The 12920-nt window shown below is 37.0% G+C and overlaps 2 protein-coding genes across 9 annotated transcripts in view; one reads left to right on the forward strand and one right to left on the reverse strand.

Annotated features, from left to right (window-relative positions):
• Tanc2 (tetratricopeptide repeat, ankyrin repeat and coiled-coil containing 2) overlaps positions 1 to 12920 on the forward strand; it is a 282394-nt gene that overhangs the window by 230721 nt on the left and 38753 nt on the right. For all 8 annotated transcript variants that reach the window (XM_070027717.1, XM_070027718.1, XM_070027719.1 and 5 more), the window contains 2 exons: positions 10914 to 11036; positions 12000 to 12236. In XM_070027717.1, the coding sequence (XP_069883818.1) occupies positions 10914 to 11036; positions 12000 to 12236 (360 nt within the window). The remainder of the gene's footprint in view (positions 1 to 10913; positions 11037 to 11999; positions 12237 to 12920) is intronic.
• Positions 3310 to 3813, reverse strand: LOC138830416 (calmodulin-1-like). The gene has a single exon (XM_070026790.1). The coding sequence runs from the start codon at positions 3811 to 3813 to the stop codon at positions 3364 to 3366; it is 450 nt and encodes a 149-aa protein (XP_069882891.1). The 3' UTR covers positions 3310 to 3363.

Raw genomic sequence — 12920 nt, forward strand, 5'->3', positions numbered from 1 at the left:
TCAGTGTGGTTCCTGCTTTCTGAAATTATTTTGTGGCAATTTGTTCATCTCTTAAAGTATATGGCCTGTTCATCCCTTAACCTTTAGAAAAGAACTTACCTTGTCCTACAGAAAGGTTAAATGCCTCCTTTGGAAAAAGATTAAATAAGTTAGCATGGTATTTGCATTAGCCTTCCCTGGGTTTAATAGATCCCTAGTCTTTCTAGGAAATGTTTATGCAATATTATTTATATAAGGCACATGCGTGCTCCATACATGAACTGTCATCTCCTGAGGACAATCATGTTGTAACGGTTTGCATGTCTTCCTTCACAGTGTCTTAAAAGATTAATGAGCATAGTCTCTTAATTTTCATATGATTGCTTTTTTTGGAGACAGTTTTCTATGTTGATTATCCTCGCCTTGAGTTCATTGTCTTTTCTACCTCACCTTCAAAGATGCTTTGTGAGTACAAGCATGTACCACAACACACAGATTCCTCGGGTGCTATGATTTTAGACTATTTATTTGAAGCTAACAGGAACCTTTTTTGAAGCTGTCTCCCCAATCTCTCTCAATTACAATCCCAGTTTCCCCCTAGCCATTTCAAAACTACTAAGAACTGTATGGCATTTACATCTTCTCTCAACATTTGTAAGGAAGAACTAGAGCACCAGAGGAGAGCATATAGTTATTCTGCACTTTCTAACAAATTACTGGACCAAAAATGATCTAATTCAATGACCTTACTTTGTGGGAGCAGAATAGCACTAAAACACAAAGTAGCTCATTCTAATTTCAAACTGACTGAAAAATGTCTACTGTTATCATAAACTCTAAACTCATTATCCTTCAGTTAGAAGGGAAACTAACTAGCTGGGGGCCAGTGGCTCACACCTGTAATCCTAGCTACCCAGGAGGCTGAGATCTGAGGATCACAGTTCAAAGCCAGCCTGGGCAAGAAAGCCCATGAGACTCTTATCTCCAATTAACCACCAGAAAACTGGAAGTGACACTGTGGCTCAAGTGGTAGAGCAGCACTAGCCTTGAGCTGAAGAGCTGAGGGACAGTTCCTAGACCCAGAGTTCAAGACCCACGACCTACCAAAAAAAAAAAAAAAAAAGAAGGGAAACTAACTTATATATTAATCTTTTAGCATCACCATCTGCCCAAGATCAGATGCAAAGATGAAGTTGATGCCAGCCTTCATTTCCCATTTAAAAAAAAAACACTACACTAATACAAATAACAAAGCTTTGTCTGGCCAAGTGTGACTTTATTCAGTACATGAACACCTACATTTAAGCCATATGCACCAATTACCACATTTTTTTCTTATATTGATGCAGACAACATGGTTGCCTGAGATAAGACTGGCTCCATGTGTGATGTAGGCCATAAATATCTGGTGTACAGCATATGGTGATGACATGACTGCAAGCTGAAGAATAAAGCCTTGGACTGTCCTTTTCCTAGTACTACAATAACAGGGTCCTATAAATGCAGAGTGCCCTTTGTTGATAGGACTTAGGTTCTCCTGGACTGGAATTCTTAGTCTCCATCAGCCAAGGGTGATGAAAAGGCAAAGACAGATGTTATAGTTTAAATCAATTAAACTTAGATCTAATCGTTAGTGCCATACAGTCTAACTTACATTTCTTTCCAATTTTAAGTTACTTTATCTTTGTTTATGAAAATTACTTATGTGTCATTAATAAATAGTTTGCTTGCTGTGGAGTTCTTTTAATTCTTTTTGTTTTTATATTTACAGTTTTATTGAAGTTTAACTTTACCACAAAAAGTCCATCAGTTTCAGGCTACAATGCTTGATAAGAAATGTACTCATTATCTTGCCCATGTAATTGTAACCCCTCTGTACAGTATTTTCACAATAAAAAAAAGTCCATCAGTTTTAGCTGGGCACTGGTGGCTTACACCTGTAATCCTAGCTACTTAGGAGGCTGAGATCTGAGGATCATGGTTCAAAGACAACACAGGCAGGAAAGTCCATGAGACTCTTATCTCCAGTTAACCACCAGAAAACCAGAAGAAGCACTCTGGCTCAAACAGTAGAACACTAGTCTTGAGCTAAAGAGCTGAGGGACAGTGCCCAGGCCCTGAGTTCAAGCCCCACAACCAACAAAAAAAAAAACTGTCTGTTTTAGATGTGCCAATCAATTATCTTTAGTCTATTTACAGTTGTGCCACTATCACCAGTATCAGTTACATTTCCTCCATTTTATTTTGTCATGGTTGTAGTTTTGGGACTTAAACTCAGATTTATGCTTGTTAGGCACATACTATACTGCTTGAACCACACCTCCAGCCCTTTTTGCTCTGGTTATTTTTGAGATATGATTTGTTTTATGCGCTAGCCAGCTCAGACAACATTCCTCCAATTTAAACTTCATAGAGCACCTGGGGTGACAGGCACATGCCATAACTTTTTCTGTTGAGATGGGGTCTCATGAACTCTTTTTCTTTTTTCCTCTCTTCTTTTTTAGGGGGCACAGGCGGCAGGGGTTTGGGGAGAGGGAGGCTTGACTTGTCTGGAACCACAATACTTTCAATCAGCTTCCCCATAGCTGGGATACAAGGCAGACTCTACCACACCTAGATATTGTTAAGATGAGGTCTCACAAACATTTTTTCCTGGGTGGGACTCAAACCATAATTCTTCAGATCTCTGCTTCCCAAGTAGCAAAGATTACAGTTGTAAGCCACTTGTACACAGCTCCATATGCCCATTTGTGTAGTCATCCCACCATTTTCTCTTTTTTTCAGTAAATTGTAATTTTTATTGGAAAACAAATATACAACTTGGAATGGATTGAGTCAAATTGTGCCATAAGCAGATTTTCTTTAAGTGGCTAAAACAAAGTTTAAAAAGCAAGTAACAATAAAAGAAAATGTTTTTGGTATAAGACCAGCAGTACAAAAAAATAGTGTACAAGTACCTGGATAATATACCCATTTTGCAATAGTGCAACTTTTAAGTACATATTGTTATCTCTCCATAGTCCACACAGAGTTACAACTCCACACTTCAACAACAACATGCTGACAGTTCCTAAAAGAAAACTACTTAAAAAAGGCATAACCCATATGTTCCCTCATTTGACCAACTCCATCTAAGTTTAGATGTGCAGAAGGGCTTAAATATATCCAAAGTAAGCCACATATAACATATTACTTGATCAGTTTTCTAAAATAAGGTTTCAGGACAATGACAGTAAGGGAAGGGAAGATAACATGGAGGAATGAAATCCTAATTACTATACATGCATTTTTTGACAGTAGGAGAGACCTTTTACAGATAAGTTACAAAGAAAAGACAAATAAACAATTTTGTACAAGAAATTTAACACATTCTGTACAATATCTTCACTTTGCTGTCATCATTTGTACAAACTCTTCATAGTTTACTTGACCATCACCATCAATATCTGCTTCCCTGATCATTTCATCAACTTCTTCATCTGTTAACTTCTCCCCCAGGTTTGTCATCACATGGCAAAGCTCTGCTGCACTAATATAACCATTGCTATCCTTATCAAACACACAGAATGCGTCTCTAATTTCTTCTTCACTGCCAGTGTCTTTCAGTTTTCTTGCCATCATTGTCAAAAATTCAGGGAAGTCACTTGTGCCATTAACATCAGCTTCTACTTCATTAATCATGTCCTGTAATACTGCTTCTGTGGGATTCTGCTCAAGAGACCTCATTTCAGTTCTCAGTTCCTTTGTTATTATAGTTCCATCACCATTCTTGTCAAATAGTGAAAAAGCTTCTTTGAATTCTGCCTTCTGCTCTTCAGTCAGTTGGTCAGCCATGCTGCAAAAGCTACCAGTCCCCAAGATGTGACCACACAACCACTCTGCTTGCTCATTCCTCTCGGACTCCATCCCTCCATTTTCTGTTTCTCCTTATTTGACTCTCTGGATATTTCAGAAAACTAGAATCATAATATGCAGTCTCCTGTGCCTGGCTTTTTTGACATAGCGTAATGTTTTAAGAGTTTATTAATACAATAGTATCTATCAATAATGTATTCCTTTAAATTGCCAAATAACATTCCATTATGTGGGTGTACCATATTTTGTTTACCAATTCATAGTTAGACCTTTGAGTTGTTTCTACTTTGGATTGTTGTGAATAATCTGCTATGAACATCAGCACATTGATTTTTCCTTTGTAAAAATTAAATTAGCTATTTAAAGTGGTAGTGTGTTCACAACTCAGTGGCATATAGTACACTGATAATGGTAGGTGTGGTGGACAGTGTTTCTCCACCAACAAGTTTGTGGAGGCAGACTTCAGTTCTTTTGTGTATACTTGTCTATAATTAATAGTTGTGCTTGATGGAGTAGAATGTGCCTGGAAGCCCAGCACTAGAGTGTCAGTACTCAGGAAGCTGAAGCAGGAGGATCCTTTGAATCCAGAAGTACAGACAAAGCAAAGCAACACAGCAAGATAACATCATTCAAATCATCTCTTTTTAAAAAAAATTATGAGGGCTGGGAATGCTTTAGTGGTAGAGTGCTTGACTAGCATGCATGAAGCCCTGAGTTCGATTCCTCAGTACCACATAAACAGAAAAAGCCAGAAGTGGCACTGTGGCTCAAGTGGTAGAGTGCTAGACTTGAGCTGAAGAGCTGAGGAACAGTGCCCAGGCTCAGAGTTCAGGCCCCATGACCGGACACACACACACAAAAAAAATGAAACTGCTAGTTCATATAGTAGCTATATTTAAGTCTTTGGGAATTGCTAGTCTCCAAACCATTTTACAGTTCTACCAGTGGTATGAGGGTTCTGATTTCTTCATACTGGGTTATAGTCAGTGATAGAGAACATGCTTTAAAAAAAAAAAAAAAAGGATTTCATTTTCTTCATGTCTTCACAAGTACTTGTTAGACATGATCTGTCTTTTGTTTTTAGCCATTTTAGTAAATGTGAAGTGGGATATCGATGTGATTTTTGATTTGCATTTCCCTAATGACCCATGTTATTGAGCATTTAAAATTTTTATAATCCTCTAATTACCATTTAGTCTTTTTATAATCCAGGAAAAGGAACAAGATGTTTTTGGATTATGGCCAGAAATAGGGTAGTTTAATCTAGTTTATATTGCAGGGTGTTTTTACTAGTTTGAGTCTAGTCATAGGGGGATTTTTACAGTATTCTGACCATTTACTCCTTAAATGCTGCCCTTAGGCTCCATTCTGTCTTAAATCCTGAACCAGTAATTCTCTAATTTTTAGCCTTCCCATACCTTCAAAATGAATGCTTTAAATTTTTTGTATATCTTCTCCTAGTTGTCCCTAGTATGCATGTTTGTGAAAATGCTTAGATCTTGCATTAGCAAAAGTAGCATTCCATCCAAGTCCTCTTGAGCAAAAACTATGACAGCTTTTCACTAAGTATCTTAGCCTTTCTGATTAAAAATTCATTTTTAATTTAAAATTTTTAATTTAAAAATACATAAATGAACTAAAACTGTTCTGAGAATCACATGGAAAACACAGTCAACTTACACACAAAAAAACAAAATCTAAACCCATATTCCCTAAGCAAGAAGGATGAGCTGTTACATCTTTCAAAAAAAAATAAATGTACCATGTTCTGAACTCCTTCTGATACCACAGACTTTGAGCCAAAGGATAACTGCCATCTAACTTTAATAAGCACTGATCTAGCATTATCGTTCTATAAGATGATGTTATTAATAATTCTGTGGATTAAGTGAAAATATTTAATGAATCCTGCATAATATTCAACATCCTCTTGAATAGACACTTTTATTTTAAATTTCACAATTGCAAAATAAGCATAATGCTTAGTTAAAATCATAAAAGTAAAGTCATAGGAGTAGATGAGATTGTCCAGGGTAAAACTGTTTTGGAGAAGAGGGCCAAGAATGGAGAATGGTTTGGAGCTAGAAGTAAAAGGGTAAGTAAGCAATCAGCTTTTTGTGTATTCTAACTGCCACTTTTCCAGTTGAGAATTCAGAAGGGAAATCTTGAATCAGATAGTGTCTACCTTTTAAAAATCTTGGTATAATCAAAAGACCATGAACTTTGGAGGCTAAAAATAAAAATAAAAACAAATAACAAATAATAAAGCCTGGCATCTAATTTCATATCCAGTAGTTATATGACTTTGAGAGAATTACTTAACCTTCTTGGTTGTTTCTCCTAATATAAAAATAGATGCCTATAATCTTAACACTAGGAAGGCTGAGGAAGGAGCATCTCAAATTAGAGGGCAGCCTTTGCTACTGAATGAGATCCTGTCTCAAGAAAATAAATAGTAGTTATAAATTCTATCTTATAAGGCTGTAGTGGAGATTAGATTAAATTAAAGGAGCTAACATATGAAAATGCCTGAGTACAGAACTTTATACATAGGAGATCCTGAATAAATTCCCTTTTTCCACCATCATACCTATAAGCATGTTTTCCACTTGTAAAAGTTTTCTCTTTATGAAACAATAACCTCTCTGTATATCACCGCTATAGCAACAATTGAAAAAAAGAAAGTTTTCTCTATTATGGATATTTCCACTGGGCACTGATGACTCATACCTGTAATCCTAACTATTCAAGAGGCTGAGACCTGAGGCTCATGGTTCAAAGGCAGACTGGGCGGAAAAGTCCTTGAGATTTTTATCTCCTATTAATCACAGAAAAAGAGGGAAGTGGAGCTGTGTCTCAAGTGGTAGAGTGCTAGCCTTACATAAAAGTATCCCAGAGACAGGGCCTAGGCCCAGAGTTCAAGCCCCAGTGCTAGCAAAAAAACAAAAATTACAGCTATTTCTTTGTGTTATTTTTTTAAATTGGACAATATAGTATATTGTTCCTCGGAAGGATTTGGTGAGACCCACACATATTCTAAATTAAGAGATAGAGACCCAAAGTGAGAATCAGAGCTAGATTATCTGGTCTTCTAGGATCAAAATGAGCTTTAGAACCTAGTTTATCTACATCCCCACTCCTTTTGGGTGTGTGTGTGTCGGTCATGGGCCTGGGCTCTGTTGCTCAGCTCTTCAGCTCAAGGTGAGCACTCTACCACTTGAACCACAGTGCCACTTCCAGTTTTCTGGTGGTTAATTGGAAATAAGAGTCTCACAAACTCCTGCCTGAGCTGTCTTTGAACCATGATCCTCAGATCTTAGCCTCCTGAGTAGCTAGGATTACAGGTGTGAGCCACCAGTGCCTGGCCCAACTCTTAACTGAGTATCATTTAGAATCCCTTCAAAAAAGAATCATAAATATTTTATCTAATATGTCAAAATAAACAATCATAATGACTTAGTGATAGGTTTGCTTTTAATGTGTTTGCATATTAACTGATTAGCAAATGAGAGACTTTGCAATCAACATCTCTGTTATTAGCACTAATTAAAAGAGATTCTGAAGTAATAATAACAGTCAGAAAGTGTTGTTTTTCACCCAGATCTTAATGCCTAACTGGGTATTCTAGTGAGTTCAACTTTCAACTTCTTCAAGACAGGAGGACAATGGTAGCCTTTTAAAAATACTGGAGGATGATGAAAAAGCAATGATTTCCTTGATGTTGTGAGGGGTTGCAACTAGATTGTTTTAGCCTCCCAGTGACATGTGTTTCTAGGAACCCAGTGGCCTGCCTGTTCAGTCAAGATTTGGCCCAGCTGTTTGGGCTCACCCTCCTGTCCATCATTTGTAATTAATACAGGATAAAACAAGAGGATGAGTAGTAATTAGCTTATTCTTTCTCATTTTGTCAAGCTTTGGGTTTCACGTTGGGGATGTTTATACACAGATGATTACTTTGAAAAAGCCATGTCTGTCTTAAACTGTGTCAAAGGCAGAAAAAGTATATTGAAAGGCCTTCAAAGGCATATCATACAGATATATTCTCACTAGTGCATAATGGTATATGTAGGAGGGTGATCATTGAAATGTAATAATAATAGTTGCATAGGGGCAGAACTACCTAAATATCCATTTCTAGGGTGCTGACTTACCATGATATATCCATTTAATAGGCAGCTCTCTCCCTTGGATGTGAAAAGCCTGCATGTTGGTATAGAATATATCCACAACATTTTGTACAAAAATGAACACAAAATGAATTGTTCCTTTAAATTTTTAGATGTTTTTCATCCAGTAATATATGAACCTTACATGGATCCCATTTCAAACCAAACATTTCTTTTTTACTTTCTTGAGATTGTCAAATAAATTTGAATAATTTGAATAATTTTATCATTAACTCCTTAATTTTAAGTGCATTCGTGATATTAAAATATGTTTTATTTTTTTAGTTTGTTGTAGTACTAGGGCTTGAACTCAGGGCCTTGTGTTTGCTAGGCAAACACTTATCATTTGAGTTGCACCCCTACTTTTTGGTGGTTAACTGGAGTTAAGAATCTGAACAAGCTTCAAACCTTGATCCTCACATCTCTGCCTCCTGAGGATCCAGATTGGTTACACATATTAGCCGCCAGCATCCAATTTCAGCCCTGCTTTTAGAGACAAGTTTCATAGACTTTTCTGTCTGGCTTCAGACTACAATATTCCAGCAAGCCTCAGCCCTCAGTGCCCAATTTACTTTTATATTTAATACTATAATGTTTATTTTTATAACAAACTGAGGTTGTATAATTTCAAAAACTTAAATTTGAAGCCTTTTTTTAATGCCAACTTAGGAAATGATTTTTAGAATTAGATGTGTTTGAACCACCTTTCCCTCAATACTAGAGCTGATGTTCAAGTGTAGAAATCAGGGATAGGAAAAGGGCCTACCTTGAAATTTTCTTAGAAATAAAATTTTTAGTTTGTTGGTTTTTGGGTTTATGAGACAGGTTCTTCCTACTGAGCCTAGACTGACTTTACACTCTTGATCCTCCTACCTCAGTTTTTCATTACCATGCCTTCCTGAAAAGAATTTTTTTAATCTGAAAGTTTAATTCTTGGTTGCATCCAAATACTTTCTAGGGGAAAAAAATATACCTGTCTGGAAAACCTTTTCATAATGTTCATATATTTGGCCTTTCCATAATAGCAGTTGTCTTTTAGCCTTCTCCCTAGTGTGAGAATTCCCTCTTTAGGAAATCTTTTCTTAATTTACTTAGGGATCTTAGGCCATTTGTAGAAAGGACATGACTTGAGTTTTATTAGACAACTCATAAATAAGTATTTCTTCTATGTGAGTGCCCTTTGTCTAATATGACAAATATACCTTGCTGATTTGGATATACATAGGTGTATTGCAGGCAAAAATATTCTTCATTCCCAGGAACAAAGCAAGCAGCTATACCTTCCCAGATCTACTTAAGTCTCAAACTTTGCTGTTAATACTTCCTACCCTCAAGATTTCCTGTTTTAACTCTCTCAACTCAGATTTTGGCAGAAGATTAAAATGATTATTGAAGAGTGTCTACTGGCCATCAGGCAATTTAAATGGCAAATTATTCTAATTTCCTTTGAAAAAGTTCATGTGAAAGGGCTTTTTAACCACTAGCAGTGAGACCTGTGCCAGTTCTACTAGGAGAAGTTTGGTTACTGATGGAAAATCAGGTTTATTTTGTTTTTATTCCTAAGGAGGTTTATTTTGTTTTTATTCCTAAGGATGATTAGATATGATTGTTTTAGGGCTATTAAGCAGGGTGAAGAATTCTAGCTGCTATAACAAACCTGCAGAGTCTCAATGGCTTAACATAATGAAGATTTATTTCCTGCTTTTACTGCAATCTGCTGCAGATTACTAGGAAAGTAACTTCTATATAGTGTTCTGAAATCATCTTGGACCTCAGAATCCATTAGTACTTCTGCATCTGACCTACAATCAAGAAAAACAAAATGCACAGAGTCAGGTGTGTTGCATACACCTTAATCTTCTAATAAAATCAGAAGGGCATCTCAAGTTTGAGCCCACCCTAGGCTACATAGAAAGGTACATGTTTTCTTTCATAAGTAGAACTTTGACCTAAAACATGAATCATAAAACAGGATCATATATATACAGAAACAATCAAACTAACTAAAGTATATTCAAGAATGAGGGTATTTCCTTACTGAACAATAAACAGGTTAACAAAATGAGTATCAGGAAGAAGTGGTAACATGTCTTAACTAGGGGTTGGAGACAAGGAGGCTAATGGAAGGTGGGACTGAATGGAAAGGTGAGTGGCATATGAATACAATCACAAGATTCAATGTACATACAGAAAGTGGAACTAGAAAACAATGCACCCAGTAGGAAAATGAATAGATGGAGAGAGGGAGAATTGCTAGAAGGGGAACTCTAATCAAGGTGCATTATAAATGGACATGTTAAGTTGAATGCCCCCATACATCTATTTAAAATAATGTTTAAAAGAAAGGACCCTGTCTTAAAAAGACAAAGAGAACATAGAGAAGAGGGAAGGAGGAAGAAATGAATGAAAGAAAGGAAGGAGGAACAGACTATGGAAATACATAAGAGCTTTGGGAGGGCAATGTATTACTTGTATCCAAATTTTATCAACCAGAATTCATATTACCCATTTAAATAAAGGAAACTAAGAAATGTAATTTTTCCAAATGCTTAGGAAAAAATGAAATAATGATCAACAGTCACACCACATTACCTCTGCTACAGTGTATATTTACTTGAATTTAAAGAACGTATTCAAGGAGACTAAAAGGTACAGAAAAGCAGTATAGCAGAAAAGAAAGATGTTAGATGGATTCATTAAGATGTGAAGATCTGAAAAATGTTAGAGACAATTTAAGTTACCTTGTCCTAAATTATTAGTATTTGTCCCCATCAGTGGATGGGCTTTGCTGGCAAGAAGATAGGAAGATATGCTCTAACGCATTGATATCAAAAATATAGATGCCATCAACTTACTACTGATGATATTTTTTATCTAAGCTAAAAATTTAATTGTTTTGCACTCCTTTTTCAGGGTTTGAGTAAAAAAGTTGGTGTATCATCTTCCATTCTCCAAGGTCTCTGGATCTCCTATAGCACAGAAGGTCTTTCTATGGCATTGGCATCTTTACGAAATCTCTACACTCCAAATATAAAGGTAAATACAAAGGAATTACAAATAAAGAATTATCTGTGAAAGAATAAAATTAGAAGGACATCAAGTGACTATTTAGTTAACCTCTAATTTACCTTAGGCTATCTCCTATTAGCCTTTTATTGACAATGTATTTTAAATTGATACATTTTATTCAGTAAATTAAAGAGTGACCTACTGTCCTCCTTCTTTCTATAAGCTGACTCTGACATATGATGTAGATGCTGCTGGCTCTAGAAGCTTGTAGTCTTTTGGGAGAGGAGCTTTTTTTTTGGGGGGGGGGAGCATCTGAACTCTGGGCCTGGGCGCTGTCCCTCAGCTCTTCAGCTCAAGTCTAGCACTCTACCACTTGAGCCACAGCACCACTTCCGGCTTTTTTCTTTTTGCTTATGTGGTGCTGAGGAATCGAACCCAGGGCCTCAGGCATGCAAGACAAGCACTCTACCACTGAGCCACCTTCCCAACCCCCGGGAGAGGAGCTTTTTCAACTAAGAGTTCACTGGAGAATAAAGCTAGTGTTTAATACTATGGTACACATAGCATTCACTCTAGATCATGAGCAGTTTATAGGAGACATTTTACTATTTTTTTTATTTTTTTATTTTTTTGCCAGTCCTGAGGCTTGAACTCTGGGCCTGGGTACTGTCCTTGACCTCCTTTTGCTCAAGGCTAGTACTCTACCACTTGAACCACAGCACAACTTCCAGATTTAATTGAAGATAAGATTTTCATGGACTTTCCTGCCTGGGCTGGTTTCAAACCAAGATCCTCAGATCTCAGTTCTTGAGTAGCTAGGAGTACAGGCATGAGCCACCAGCTCCTGGCTACATTCTTTTTTAAAAATAAGGATTAAAAAAAGAACAAATGAATAATGTAAAGTAACATAGCTATGAAATGTAGATCGCAGACAATTTAATAAAGGATATGACTGATGTTTGATTGTTATTTCTATTTGCTTATTTCTAGGTCAGCCGACTGTTGATTTTGGGAGGTGCTAATATTAATTACCGGACAGAGGTTTTAAATAATGCCCCAATCCTGTGTGTCCAGTCTCATCTTGGTTATACAGAAATGGTGGCCCTGCTTTTGGAGTTTGGGGCCAATGTGGATGCTTCTTCTGAAAGTGGCCTGACTCCTCTGGGATATGCTGCAGCGGCAGGGTTCCTGAGTATTGTGATGCTGCTGTGCAAGAAACGGGCCAAGGTAATGGCTGCCCACCACTACTACTTTCCTTTTCTTCCTATGGAGAGTCTTTCTTAGTATCTGTGCTATTTCAGAAGTCTGGGTATATCATTCATTAGCTCAAAGAGAGACTCACTTAAATCTCATACAAGTGCCAGGTACAGTGGCTCATGCCTATAATCATAGTTACTCCAGAGGTGTAGAATAGACAGATCAAGCTTTGAAGCCAACCTGGGCAGAAACTCGAGGAAACCCCCATCTCAACCAATAAAAAACTGAGTATGGTGACATGTCAATTTCATTCTTATACAAGGAAAGCATAAACTAGATCACTGTCTAAGCCAGCCCAGACCTTAATGCAGAAAAAAAAAGATGCTGAAAGATAATTTTTTAAACAATGAAAGCAGAAAGGGCTGGGGGCATGATTCAAGGAGTAGAGTACTTACCTGGCAAGCTCAAGGCCCTGAATTTAACCTCTAGTACTATCTTGTGGATCAGTGACAACCCAGGTAAAAACTTAGCAAGATTCCATTTCAATAAGCCAGGCATGATGGTACATGCTAATGATCCTAGCTACTTCAGAGGCTGTAGATAGGAGAATTGTGGTATGATACTACCATCACCACGCTGAGCAAAAACACAGGACACTACCTGAAAAATACAACTAAACAGCAAAAAATAGCTGGAGGATATGATTCAAATAGT

This window comes from Dipodomys merriami, unplaced genomic scaffold (assembly GCF_024711535.1).
Source record: "Dipodomys merriami isolate MVZ:Mamm:240054 unplaced genomic scaffold, mDipMer1.0.p SCAF_19, whole genome shotgun sequence".
Classification (NCBI taxonomy): domain Eukaryota; kingdom Metazoa; phylum Chordata; class Mammalia; order Rodentia; family Heteromyidae; genus Dipodomys; species Dipodomys merriami.

Excerpts from the sequence above, each read along its gene's own strand:
- LOC138830416 (XM_070026790.1), bottom strand. The coding sequence starts at position 3,813 with ATGGCTGACCAACTGACTGAAGAGCAGAAGGCAGAATTCAAAGAAGCT.